Source organism: Lagopus leucura, unplaced genomic scaffold (genome assembly GCF_019238085.1).
Source record: "Lagopus leucura isolate 7727_CA_CO unplaced genomic scaffold, USGS_WTPT01 Super-Scaffold_100157, whole genome shotgun sequence".
NCBI lineage: Eukaryota > Metazoa > Chordata > Aves > Galliformes > Phasianidae > Lagopus > Lagopus leucura.
This window is the reverse complement of record NW_024962334.1, coordinates 41088237-41102895: the sequence shown is the minus strand read 5'-3', so window position 1 is coordinate 41102895 and position 14659 is coordinate 41088237. Positions and strand designations below refer to the sequence as shown.

At 41.9% G+C, this 14659-nt stretch overlaps 1 protein-coding gene across 4 annotated transcripts in view; it reads left to right on the top strand.

Moving 5' to 3' along the window:
- ZMYND11 (zinc finger MYND-type containing 11) overlaps positions 1 to 11927 on the top strand; it is a 102080-nt gene extending 90153 nt beyond the window's left edge. For all 4 annotated transcript variants that reach the window (XM_042888155.1, XM_042888154.1, XM_042888152.1 and 1 more), the window contains 4 exons: positions 1017 to 1085; positions 2897 to 3169; positions 4256 to 4441; positions 9541 to 11927. In XM_042888155.1, the coding sequence (XP_042744089.1) occupies positions 1017 to 1085; positions 2897 to 3169; positions 4256 to 4441; positions 9541 to 9663 (651 nt within the window). In that variant the 3' untranslated portion in view covers positions 9664 to 11927. The remainder of the gene's footprint in view (positions 1 to 1016; positions 1086 to 2896; positions 3170 to 4255; positions 4442 to 9540) is intronic.
- Positions 11928 to 14659: the final 2732 nt, after the last annotated feature.

Genomic DNA, 14659 nt, shown 5'->3' with positions numbered 1-14659 from the left:
TTGTGTTTTGACCCTCTTCTCTGCCCTTTAGTCAAACAGGCCTATCATCTAATTTCTGTCCAAAAACTTACAGCTCATAAAACTGGATGTTGCTTTATGGGGATGTGTCTTAACAAAGATATTTTTGTTTTGGTTAGTTTACCTAACTAAACCTTTGTAGCCCCCTTTGTTTAATTTTGCATATACAGTCATGCAACAGCATAGAATGAAACAAGAAAACAGTCACAAAATTTATGACAGGTAACAGTTTCCGTAGTTTTTCAGGTTTTAAAGTGTCCATTTTCATATTTTCTATCCTGTCTCACCTGTTCATCCTTCACTTGCTTAATGCTTGTACCTGCTTCATTGGTTTCCAAACAGAGGAACATAAGAATAGCCATCAAACTCAGAGCTTTAAAGGAATCTGCAATATTCTTGTACTGATGCTAGATAGTACCGGATGCTTCAAAGGCTTCAGGAGGGAACTGTAAGATTATATACCATTCACTTAGTCTTAATACTTCTTTTTTTTGCTAGCTATTCTTGTTTTTTTTTTTTTTAGAGATGACGTACTGATAAACCTTCATGTATACAATAATAATCAATTAAAGCAAGTCTCAGGAATCTTACTGCCTTTCTTTATGCATGTTTTCTTTGTGGTAGTTGTTGCTTTCTGGCTTCAACAAGATCTGCTACCTAGTTATGAGTTGCTGATATCACAGTATTCCAGAAAACAAGGGTTTGAATTTGCGTGTGAAATGAAGCAAAGAATGATTACAGATATTTTAGAAAACACATACTGCATTTTAGAATGTTTGTGAGTTTTTGTTCTTTTATCAGAGTGTACTTATCACTGATAATGGAGAAAGTTTACTGTGTGTACTTGTTATTTAAGAACCATACTCAACTTTCTGTTCGCTAAATTAAATAATTGCAAATGAGCACAAAGAAGACACACATTGTTTGTGTTACAATGACTGCTACTCATATGAACTATTGTTTGGAATGATTCAGTGTTCTTTTCATAATGTTCACAGCTGAAGGTTACTCAGGAACCAAGAGCAAAGAAAGGACGACGTAACCAGAGTATGGAACTCAAAAAAGAAGTAAGTAACCTCAATTACGTGTTTGCAGAGATAGCAACATAAAAAGTCTGAAGTTGTAACAGATGCACCTTTGGATGCTTTCACTTTTTACTGATTTTGTAACACTAATCTTAGAAATTCCAGCCCCATAGCTTTGTTCTCCTTACTAACAAACATAGTTGTACATGCCAGATTCCAGCCACTGGTGTCTTTTTGGTGATATTCTGTATCATGAATAAATCCAAACTGTCAGTCTACAAGATTTTTTTAGAGTCAGTTCTACTTGCTAAGTACATCTACAAACAAAAAATTCAAAAGTATTTTGCAAGATCAAGAATATTACGTTCATAAAATACCATAACCAGACTTGTCCATGGAAATTCCTTCCTTGTCTATCTGCCTCACAAACTGAATGAATTGGGGGAAACATTAACCCATGGTCATGTAGTTACAGAACTGTGTTATTATCCTTGCACACAAGGGGGCAGTTGCTTAGGCAGTCATGAATCTAGCGTTAGACCCAATTTCTAAGCATTTTCTTGCCCTCGTTTCAGCTTCATGATGAACAATGAGAAAAAGTTGCACATATGCACAGGACTTGGGTCCCTTCTACAGAGGAGGGTTCACGTATTTCAGCATGAGAGCTATGTGGGATGGGCCTGCTGCCTGAAATATTGATATTGTATCTGATTCCACAGGACTGTGTCTTCAAGGCACCTTCATCAGTGTGGATGTGACCGTAGTTTCCCTGGGACTGCCAGAAAGGGAGAGTGGCATCTTTCCCAGACTGCAGTTTAAGGATGTCTAATCATCTTAGTTTTTTCTACCTAGTGTTTTCTATCAAGCAAATTCTGTAATTTACGTATTTTTATCTTAACATTTGCATTCTTAGCTCTGTTCATACTTTATCAGTGATCCTGAAGTCAATGCAAGCGACCAGTTATAGAGTAATTTGTTGCAAAAGGGGATACACATCATTTTGGTTGGTGTGCCATGTACCCCATCACATTGTCAAGCACAAAGGCCAGTCCTGAGCAAGTCTGGTGCACTAAGGACTGTGAGCTTTGTGTGTACACTGTTAAATGAGCTTTTAAAAATGTAAGTTAAAAAAAAAAAGTACACCTGTGTCTTGAGATACTTCAAATATCACCAAGGATTTGCAAATTTATTGCTTTATCTGTTCTGAAGAGCAGAAACAATCAATATTACACTGCAATAACATAGGGAGCTAAACTAGATACAGTACATTACAGTAACTATGATTTCTTTCCTGATAATTGTGTAATTACAGAAAGCTTCTGTGGTCATCCAAGTTCTATGTTATTGGAATCAAGACTTAGACGCTCATTAGTCTTTCATCTTCAAAGCAGCTTTGAAGTACTAATCAATCCTTGCAGCAGTTCTATGAAATAAATGGAATATTACAGTCTCCAGCAGAGCCTGTTGGGCCAGAGTAAGCCCTGTGTTTGCCAAAAAAGTTGAGGCACTGTGGCCACATTGTCTCTTCAGGAAGAATAGTAGGGGAGAAACCTGTAGTAATCCTTTACTGGGTCTTCAGTGATCTGGTATGGTACTTTTGGGGAGGTGATACTTTTTGTTGAGGTTGGTGGTACTTTTAGGGAAGCGAGGGTCTGTGTATCTTCCTTTCAGCAGAGCTCCTAGCTCTGGATCAGAAAAGCCTCCCCAGAAAACTCATCTACCCAGTGTAAGCAAACACCGTTCACGTCAATTGTGCTGCTGTTAGTCAGATAACATTTTTTCTCCAGAGAGAATTGAGAGTTAACTTGTTCTGTTTTGATACCTGGATCTGCAAGTTTGTTCTTTCTTTGTAGGAGCCAGAACCTGAAACTGAAGCAGTAAGTTCAAGCCAGGAAATTCCCACAATGCCTCAGCCCATTGAAAAAGTTTCAGTCTCAACTCAGACCAAGAAGTTAAGTGCCTCTTCTCCAAAAATGCTGCACCGGAGCACCCAGACCAATAATGATGGAGTGTGTCAGAACATGTGCCATGACAAATACACCAAAATCTTTAATGATTTCAAGGACAGGATGAAAGCTGATCACAAAAGAGAAACTGAGAGAGTTGTGCGAGAGGCAGTGGAAAAGGTAACACTTGTCAAACACCACCTACGCCCTGGTTTGAGGAGAGGAGGAGTGGGATTAGGATTTTTTTTTCTACGTTCTTTTCTACTTTAATAATATCCACCCATCAGAAAGTAGGTAAAAAAACCTTCTTCAAAGAGACTGTATAAAAATAGTCTTCAGTATTCTTTTCAGACAAATTCTTTACCAGCAGGCCTTAGTTTAAGTAGAAAGCTCTTGGTGCTTCTGATTCTAGTCTAGTAAAGTCAGTTTGTGATCCAAAAGTGAAACTGATTGTTCCTTCATGATTATCTGTTGCCAAAGCCTTTCTTTGTCTCCATTGTCAAGTGTGTTTGTAAACAATGTTATTGTTTAAATGCTATTCGTAAACAATCCTTCTTCCATCAAACTTCTGACCTAAACATTAAAGAGGTTGGCTAAAATTTGTTTGAATCTTCTTGTCTAACAGTAACATCTAAAAATTTGTTATCTAAGTCTGAGCAAGTCACCTTTGGCTGGAGAAAACAGGACAAATCAGAGGATGATTCATCTGACCTCACTTAAGTACCTGTCTCAAGAAAAAAAATGAATTTCCTCGTGGAGGGAGGACTTTGGAATGAACGTAGGGAGTTTAGGTGTTAATCCTGTAGGACTAAGACACCAAATCCCTAGCTGTTTGTATGAGGGCAAAGGAATTCCACTGACAACGAATAATACAGTGGTACCTCTCACTGAACTTAGAAATGTTGCAGTTTGTATTTTCCATCGTGCTGTTACTTTGGAGTTATATGAAGTTATAGATTTAGAAAAGACAAAATCTTTGCCTAACAAAAATTAATTCATAATTTTAAAACCGATCATTAATGAAATAGACATGGAACCTGTGTGGCTGTTTTTATGGTTGCCTTGCAGAACAAAACAATTATGAACAATTGTTAGGAGACAGAAGTTTTGTTATAGCTGTAACAGAGACTACTTTTTGTTTTGTGAGGAGAAGAAATCTCCAAGTATGTGACCTCCACTCACAACAGTATTAGGGGCTTAAAGAAGATAGATTTATTCCAGTAGCTATCCACTGACTTGCTTTGCTGACTTACTTTCTTATGGCAGCTGCGTACAGAGATGGAAGAAGAGAAAAGGCAGGCTGTAAATAAAGCCGTGGCCAATGCACAAGGAGAGATGGACAGAAAATGTAAGCAAGTAAAGGAGAAGTGCAAAGAAGAATTTTTAGAAGAAATTAAGAAGTTAGCGGGCCAGCACAAGCAGCTGATTTCCCAGACCAAGAAGAAGCAGTGGGTAAGTCTCAAAACTTACTACAAGACAATAACTGGAAATGTATAATGCAGACTGCAGGCCAGTGGTAGGCATTCACTTCCTTGCTTTTACCTGGATCGCTTTTTCACTTGTCTTTCAGCTTCAAGGTTTGAGCTTTCAGATTTCCTTCACCCTCACATTTGAACTCCAGATTTTCATTGCTTTCTATCTTATTTAGGTAGTGTTAACAGAACCATCTTCCATAGCCCAGCCAGATGTTGCTAAATATTGCTGAAAAATGTGTGGTTGTACTTCAGATCAAACAAATTTTGCGTTATGTTCCCACTCCTTTGATCTCAAGGCCCTAGAGAGTACAAGCCCTAGCTGTATGCATTTGGAGCTCCCTTCTAGAAATTCTCGTATTGATACCATTTTGGCCTTTTCCTCCCAGAGCTTTGTCTGCAGCTCTTTTATGCTCCTGTGCATTTCAGACAAACATTCTCAAATACGTTTCCCTCCCATTCTCCCACTCGCCTTGGAGCTTCGTCTTGGCCAGCTGTGGCAGAGCAGTGTGCAGACGCCTTGCCACAAGATGGCACGCTGCTCTGAGTGACGGACGGCCACCGGCTGCCACCGCACAGCACGCGTTCCTTCCTCTGCAGGGGGCTGTGCTTGGTTGGGCTCAGCCTCGTAAGCCTTTCTGGATGAAGCGGTGGGCCCTGCAGAGAGAACTGTGTTCTGTAGGGGACTGACAGAAATATTAAAGCAAGACAATAGGTTGCTGCCTGTAACAGCTGCAATTTCGGGGTTTTCTTTTTAAAGAGAATTCCTTTTGAGCTCCTGCAGTGTTTTCATTTTGATTTCTAGTAGAGATGTACTGTAGGTGTGACAGTGCTGCAGTGTTTGGTTCTCCATCAGTGAGCAAATCCTTTCCTGTGTACCTTGGGTCTGCAGACCCAAGAAGTTATTTAGGTCTCAAACTCGATCAAGTTGTCTGTAATGAGTCACCAGCCCCTGGTGTCTATGTGCTTTTGCTTGTGGCACTTGAAAAGGAAACTGAATTGGCCTTTCCCACCATAAAACTGTGTCAAATGAGCTCTATTCTGTGAGATGTTACAAGTACACATGTGAACTGTTGCCACCACTCAACTGATAAGTTGTAATTCAATCACAGTAACTGGATCGTGAGTCCAGGCTCTTAGCTGGAGCTGGTTGGGATTGTTTCTTTTTGAAGGCAGAATTTGTGAAAGAGGCTCCTGAGATTTCTATTTGTCTGTTCCAATGTGCCTTTGCTGTGTCCTTTAGCCTCATCAGTGTGCTGTGGCACCACATCTCTGCATCTTAGGATCATGCACTTACTGCCTCTTTCCAAGCAAGACAATTAGAGATATAAAGAGCATTTGACAGCTTCACCTTCTCCTGTGGGCCCAGAGCTGTCAGTCACCACCTTAAATGAATGCATCGTGCAGGCAGCTGGTTTTCATGTGCTGAGAGGGAAGGGAAGGATAAACACCTTTGCATTCAGGCTGATGGATCTGCCTGCCAACACGCAGCCTCAGGCAGCTGGAGCTGGTCCAATTACACAACTCCCCAGTGATTTTTCTTTCTGTGGCACTAATGACAGTCCCTGGTGTGTAGTACCACTGTTGTATGCAGCTATTATAATAATGATGCCTCCTTACTAAAATCTCATGTAATTAACACATACTAAATGAGTTTTGGTGGCTTCGCTTTTTAATTAGAACCAGAGACCTCTGGTTTTGCGTAATGCAGATGTCTGGGTTTGGGAATGCAGCTGTTACTATTCATACTGTATTTGTATTTTTCCTAGATTTAAAAAAATAGTCTGGTCAGAATGAAGGGATTGCTTTGCTGGTGCTTGACAGGCACACGAGCAGGCATGCCTCCTCACACCTTCGTAAAGAACCACGTTCTGTGTTGCTCTGACTGGTCACAGTCCCCTTGGTTTAGCCAAATTTCAGTTCTATACCCTCAGAAAATTTGGAATTAATACAGATACCTCAAGTGAACGGCAAATAGAAGGAAGAAATGGAGAGGCAGAGAGTCATGAGTTTATGCAGATGATTTACAAAACTCAGACCACAGTTGTTTTGTTTCTTTTTTATTTTTTCCAGTTATTTCACTTGCATATAAGCATCATTTAAAGTGGTGCATAGTTCATCTTTAACCTTCTCAGTAATGCTTACCTGTATATTTGTTCTAACTTGCAACAGGTCGTCTTTAAGTAACTGCGTTTGTCTGTGATGAGTACAGTCTGAAACAAAACCCCAAATGATTGATAATGTTTAAGATGTGGAAAACACAAAGGAAAGGAGGCCTGAGGCCAGCTGGCATTTTGCCTTCTCTGCCACATGTGCTGGTACCAGCTTAGATGACACTTTATTTCCCTTTTGTAAGGGGAGATTTACATCCCACACTTATGGCCAACATATGTAAAGGGAACTGCAGTGTCTGCAAACGGGTTGTCCTCTACTTTCTTAGTGTTTTTGATCTCTCCAAGTGAGCAGATGTGAAGCTTGGGGATGAGGCCCGTGCTGAATGCAATGGAGAGACACAGCTGTTCCCTGCGCGTTCCAGCAGATGATCCTAATGGCTCCCATAGGTTGGTGGGCAGCCAGCAACATGAAAAACCAGGAAAGCAGGCCTTGAGAGGATGCTCCTTTGCAGATTTTTCTACAAATAAACTTCCCTAGAGCTAAGATACAAAGAGAAAATGGAGTGGAGAACTTACCTTCTCATGCAGCTGAAGCAGTCCCTTTGCTGGTGATAGAAATAAATAATTACTGTTTTAGTTGATGTAAAAGGCAACTTTCATGCATCTTATAGGAGAGTATAGAGTTATTGCATTTTTATTTTGTTTTAAGACATTTGGGTTTTATTTCCTTTGTAGTTCTCTTGTTTTATTAACAATGCTGTAGTTAGACAGTACGTTGAAAGTACAACCTGTGTTACTCTGTGGTTTGACAGCAACCTGCACATTTCTCCATCTGTTCCCCATCATACGGGAGGTGTTCCAGGCTGAATATTCTCTGATTCTGAGTATGACAAATTCAGAAAGACAAATTTGAGATCATTAGATCCAATTTTTCAGGTGTTGAGTGTGAGCAGCCCCATTAGCAGCGATGCCTCCCTACTTTGCACAGGCTGGTCAGGCTGACAGTACTGCACACATCTGGAGGCAGAGCCTGCTGCCCATCTGAGTGCCACACTCCCTGCTGAGCAGCGTGCTGATTCTCTTTGTTTAAATCCTCAGTGTCCATGGAGTTATTTCCAACTACCACCAACCTGGGAGCGTTCTGCATGTTCCAGCACAGAAATCCTCTTTGCTGAGGCCCTGCCGCGAGGCAGGTATTTCTGCAGAACTCAGAGGCTGTGCAATAGGTCTTCCTTCAGGAGTTTTGTGCCATGCTGGTAGCCATAAACGGCAGGAAGCTGTGGAGCCATTGTGTGTTCTCCAGGCTTTCTGTGATTTCTGAAAGGCGTGAAGCTAAAGGCACCTTCTTGCAGTAGCACTGTTGTAGCAGGACGTCTTCTTGTCACCATTTGCAGCTCTCTGGCAATCAGCAGACACACCAGTGATGGCAGCCTTCTTGCAGGCCTACACCAAATGGTCTGTGACAAACCATACAGTAGGGAATTATTCTTTTCTCCAGTAGTGTTTTTGTTGTGGCTTTTGGGATTTCTAAAACTTAAAGGGAGATTATAAACTGGAGGGGAATCAACTTTTTCAAAGAATCGTAGAATCATAGAATGGCCTGGATTGAAAAGGACCACAATGATTATCTAGTTTCAACCCCACTGCAGTGGGAAGGGTCACCAACCAGCAGACCAGGCTGCCCAGAGCCATGTCCAGCCTGGCCTTGAATGCCTCCAGGGATGGGGCATCCACAGCCTCCTTGGGCAACCTGTTCCAGTGTGTCACCACTCTTTGTGTGAAAAACTTCCTCCTAATATCTAACCTAAATCTCTCCTGTCTTAGGTTAAAACTATGGGTAGACAGTGATAGGACCTGGAAGGATTGTTTTAAACTAGAAGAGGGGAAAGTTAGGTTAAGTGCTGGGGAAATTTTTCACTGGGAGGGTGGTGAAGTGCTGGCACAGGTTTCCCAGAGAAGCTGTGGATGCCCCATCCCTGGAGGTGTACAAGGCCAGGCTGGATGGGGCCCTGCTCATGGCAGGGGTTTGAACTATATAATCCCTGAGGTCCCCTTACAACCCAACCCAACTCTAACCAACCCAACCCAAGCTGTTTCGTGATTCTGTGATTATTGCTAGCCCACGAGGATCTCCCCCAGCAGCTCCCGGATGGGTCGGGCTTGTAACAAGACCTCAGGAAGGTCGATTTTCACGTTTGGACAGCACATGAAGGAACTAGAGCTGTTCAGTCTGGGGAAGAGGAGACTGAGGGGAGACCTTATTGCTTTCTTCCAATATCTGAAAGGTGCCTACAGCGAGAGGGGGTTGATCTTTTCTCACTGATGACAGGTGACAGGATGAGGGGAAATGGCCTCTAGTTACACCAGGGTAAGTTTTGGTTGGATATCGGGAAAAACTTTATAGAAAGGGTTGTTAAGCACTGGAATAGGCTCCCCAGGGAGGTGTTTGAGTCACCATCCCTGGATGCATTTAAAAACCGTTTGGATGTGGTACTCAGGGATGTGATTTAGCGGAGGGTTGTTAGAGTTAGGGTAGTATGGCTAGGTTGTGGTTTGGACTCGATGATCTTGAAGGTCTTTTCCAACCTGAACAATTCTATGATTCTGTGTATCGATGTTCACTCCAGCAATTTTTTTTATCATAGCTCTTAGGAGGATGCCATTATACAATCGTAGAGTAAAAGACAGTTCCTGTATTGTGCAGCTGAAAACTCTCAGCCCACTGACCTGGGAGATGTGCTTTCTTGAATGAGAGATGTGCTTGTGGTACTTGCATGGTACAGATTTGCTGAAAGTTGTAGCCTTTCTTGGCGCATGTGACAAATGCCCTGCTGCATTTGGGTGCCCAGGCAGAACAAGCAGTGCTCTGCATGCACTGGTGCACCCATGAGCAGGTGAGAAGGCTGCTGGGCAGCGAGGAGGGATCCTGCGAGGGCTGTAATCTTGTCTCATTTGTTCTCTCCAGTGCTACAACTGTGAAGAAGAGGCCATGTACCACTGCTGCTGGAACACTTCCTACTGCTCCATCAAGTGTCAGCAGGAGCACTGGCATGCTGAACACAAACGTACCTGCCGCAGAAAAAGATGAAAGAGCTGTTCCTCCGCTAGAACATCACCCCGATGATTGCTATTCTCAGACACAGCGGTTTTTGTTTCCAAGAAGCCAAAATTGTTTAGAATTTGCTTCCCATTTTGCACCAGCCTTTAAACACTTTTCGTAAAAGAAATTTTGCACAGTAATTTCAATCTTCTGTTCAGTGCTCCTCCAAAATTTTGCCAGCGGAATGAATTGAACATCTCTGGGAGCAGGTTACTTTAAATAATTTTAAACTAGAGGATTTGTTGCATTTTCAGCAAATTTTAAAACATTTTTAGGTTTTACAGAGATTTTAATCTTTAAAAACAGCAGATCTAGAATTAAACCATGCGAGTTCAACAAAAGGAACATACAAAAACTAGATCTGAGTGTAAGAACTTTAGAACTGTTTCAGAAAAACGAAGCATACTACCTTGATGTAACATTTATTTCTTAACCTTGTTGAGCTGGTTTTGTTCAGCTTAATTTTACTGTTTAAAGGCATTATCTATTGGTTATACCAGTGGGTACATGATTGAATTTAGGGAACAGGGTTGACACAGCAGGTGCTACTCCTGCGTATTTTTTCTTAAATATTTCCCAACTGTGTTTTATTTTCATTATTTCTTTTCAATATATAACTTTTATAACAAAATATTAGCTTTGATCTTGTAGTTTAAAATCACAGGGAACTGGGGTAATCTTTTACTGAGCTGGATCTTAGAGAAAAATGAATATTTAAATTTTGAAGTTTGCACATTTCATCTTTGTCCTGACATGAGTGCTTGTAACAAGAACAAGAAAAGCCAAAAAACAAAACCCAAACAACAACAACAAAAGAAGCAACTACCTTTATTCATATGTGGAATTACGAGGCTTACAAGTTTTGTTAAGGTGCCCCCTTCAGCCTCCCCAATCCAATGTCATCTGACTGCCTACGATCTGGTGTCACCTGGTCCATTGTAACTCGATAGTAAGAGGAGAAAAAGCACTTACGTTTCACAGAAGCCGTTATGTTTGTAGTAATGGGTCATTGCCTAATAATGAGCTCCATCACTGTACTCAGAATGAAGAATAATGCATGTTAATTTTCTTGTATTAAAGATGCCGTGATTTGTAAAAAGTCTGTATTTTGCGGAATGTCTGGATTAAGAAGCATTACCAATAGGAATGGATCGATAGTTGAAAAATGATTTTTTTTGTTTGTTTTATATATAGATATATGAATTGCATCCATGTTCAGAGACAATTTTTTAAATAGATGTAAAGCTTACTTAAATAGCTTTTCTTTTAAAGTGTCTCCGCATTTTAGTTTCTTCTTCCAAAGGCTGGTCTTAGACCAAGTCCTGCGCCCATTAATCATCCCGCTATTTTTTGAGGAGTTAGAGGAATAATTTGTAAATATTTATTTAGATCTTTGATATTTATTGAAAGCAATTACATGATGGAACGATGGAAGCTGAAGAATCAGGAGGAAAGCCTTTAAAAAGTTTTCTCTAGGATTTGTCAGGGTCATTGTAAAGATGAAAATACAACTGAGACTTCTGTGAACTGCCATTGGAATCCTGATCTTTTTACTTACAGCGGTGATAGAAGTTAATTGACTTGATACTGCCAAATAGCACCCAACACCTTGTGGAAATTGAGCGGTAAGCTGACGGGAGAAAATAGTACGTAGATGGTAACTCGTATTACCACAGCTACATTATTGCCTGATTAATGTGTAATTAACTTTTGTCGCCTCTGTGTTGTGACTGTAAAACACTTCACAACTAAAAATCAATCCTGTTCAATTACTTTACGAGTTCCAAAACTTCGATCCACCCCTATGAAAGCAAGTTATTGTGGAAATATTTTTGGTGTAAAATCATTCCAGAATATGTAATATTTAACTGATAGCTGCATGAAAGTAAGATTCGTGTTACTTTGGCTTTTTTGTCTCTGTTGACACGGTTGCACATTTCCAAGTTACTACAGCGTGAAAACTGTGTGTTTTAAAGAAAAAAACAAAACAAAAAAAAAAAGATTGTGGCCTGGTTTTGTATAAGTTTTAGGTAAAATTACAATTGATTGTTTTAGGAATCATGATTTAAAATTAATTTTTCTGCAAATCATAAAGCTATATTAAAGTGTTGAGCTTAGCCACTATGCACATTGTAATTATTCATTGTGGCTGTCCAGTTTATGATGCATTCTGGCATTTTGTAAGCTGCTCTGACTAGCAATATATAGAGTCATTTAATGTGTTAACATTGGGTAATAAATGTATTTAAAAAAAAAAAGCATCTCGCTGAAAGTGTGTGTGTTAATTGTGGCCAGATGCCCCAGGGAGGCCATGCCCAGGGCTGTGCGTGAGGTGAACATGTCTGGTCTCCCTGGAACCTGCTGCTGCCTGGTGGAGGGTGAGCCAGGAGATCCGTGTGAGGACTTGGGCATTGAACCACAGCTCTTGGCACAGCGATTGATTTTTTCAGCCTGTTCGAGTCAGCAGCCCTCAAAGGCCGTGTCCATCAAGTGTTGGTTTTAATGCCTGCTTCTATGTGACTGCAGCTTGTAGCGCCCCCTTGGTCTCACCTGTGGCCCCGTCTGCCTCTCACACAAACCCGATGACCGCCATGAGCCTGTGCCCAGGGTGGGAGGAATAAGGTAACTGTACCTGGAGGTAGGATTACTGTCTTGCTGGTAAACACAATTTACCCCACAGATCACCACGCAGCCCCACTGGTGCAGTGCCTGCAGCCCCCAGCAGAAGGGGCATTAGGCAGAAGGAGTCCTGGAGCTCTGTCATGGCATCAAGGCAGCAGGAGAGATGCTGGGAAGCAATTTCCCCGTGTCTCTGTGTGGGAATTAGAACCTGGTTAGAGCTGCTTGTCCCAGGAAAATAATCAATGTATAGTTTAAATATTTAGAATCTCTTATTATTTTGCTATTCCATAGCGTTCTGTTCTTACATGAGTCATAGTGTTTCACCCAAGAGTGCAAATGTTATTCATTCAGCTTGCTAAAACTTGGTTCAATACAAGTAACTAGCATAGCTCACGTATTGCAAATTAATCATTTATACTGAAGTAAACCAACAAAATGGGATCAGGAAAAGGCAGTGGCCCTCTCCCAGCTGCCTTGCCATGGCTCTTCCCTTCTCGAGTACCATAGCCAGCCTCTGAGCCCCCAGCAGATCCCCTGTGAGTGCACTGCTGCAGCAGTGAGTGGGGCTTGCTCAAAGGCATTATTTCTCCTCTTATTGCTGTTTTTCCATTATTATTATTATTATTATTGTAACTCTGGCTCTTTATTTTACATAAGGAGTTTTCTGCCTCCCGCTTCCTTTAGGTGGAGTGATCAGCCCAGCTCAGGGCTTGTTTGCTTTTCCAGCTCTTCAGTGAGAATGTAAAACATGTTTGGGATTTGTTACCGGTAGTTAGGGGCTACCCAGCCAATTTTAGCCTCACAGAATGCACATATGCAAGCTGTACATATGCTTTCCAAATGCTTTCATTAATCAAATTATGGAGGGGGAAGTGTGAAAACCAGAAAGGCCCTTCCTTCATTGTTTCACGTTAAGGAAATTCAATTGCAAGTGGAAAGGAGCATCCATTTCAGAAAAAAAGTGTAGTGTTTAAGTAGGAGATGTTTAAATCTAACATAAAAGATTAAAAACAAACAAAAAAAAAAGCCATGAAACAACACCACACCAAACCAAACTACCTTGGACCTTCCAAAACCACTTGAAAAAAAAGCCTCATTTTTTTTTTTTTTTAATGAAACATTTACAGATGGCGAAAGGATTTTAGAAGTACTTTATACACTGAGGAGTGCTCCTTCAAGAAGAGCTGCTGGGCTGCTGGGAGCTCCAAACTGGAAAATCAGAAGAGGAAAACCCAGAGCAAACCCAGAGAACCGGAATTTCTGCTGGTCTGCTGCTGCCTGGGGCTGGTGGCCGAGCGCTGAGAAATCGCTAAGGGCAAATAATTGTGGATGGGCTGAGATTGAACACAGGGGCTGCTGTGCAGATAATTCTCACATAAAAGGAGACGAATAATTAAATATGATACAGAAGAAAGGCTGAGGACTCAGGGAGAAAGGGGGGGAGGGAGCACGTGCCGTACCAGAAGGGCAGGATGCGTGTGTGCTCACACAGCCACCGGCCAGCTGCTGTTCGCTGCCGGCAGTGGAAGCTGAGCTGGTGTAAAGCTTCCACGAGAGCTGGATTTGCCCCAGAGAGGTACCTAAAAATAGCCCTGAATTCTGTGCAGTTGAGCTGGGTGTGCGACGTGCTTTGGTGGTGCTTGGGAAAGGGCTCCCGCCACAGAAAGCAATGTCTATGAATAACGTTGAAGCGCTATTTAAAAAGATGAAAATTCTTTTTTTTTTTTCCTTTTTTTTTTTTTTCCTTTTTTTTTTTTCCTTTTTTTTTTTTTTTTAAACTATGTTGTTGATGGGAAACGTGCCTTCTGCTGGCAGCTGGCTGCCCCAAGGACGGCAAGGAGCCATGCACAGCCTCAGGCCCTGCCTTGTTCGTAGGCCACGGCACAGGGGATGTGCATTCATCCCTCATAAAGGGCCTCCGAGGTGATCACTGCCTCTGCAGACACTGAGCGATGGGGAGCATATCTGAGTCCCCCCAGAACTTCCCCTGACTCCATAGACACTGCCTGGTCCACCAAGGTCTGGTGCCACGGGTTCAGCACAGCTCTACCAGCACCAAGCGGCGATGCAGGTTCCTTCTCCAACAAAATCACAGCCAAAACGCTGCCTCATTCTGCTCGTGCACTAGGGCAGCAATTTCTTTGGCTGACACAGTACTTGACTGGGCTACAGAGCCTTTCTGTGAGTTTCACAAGTCTGTAAAGTCCGCGAGTGCCAGAAGCCTTTTATTTCTTCTGAAGAAAGGGAAGCTCAGCAATTGCTCATCAGTTCCCTGCAGCCACCAGACCCAGCAGTGCTCCAGCTCTGCGCTCCAGCACTGACAGCTGCTGCGGGGCTGCTGGCAGAGCCCTCAGAGCCACTG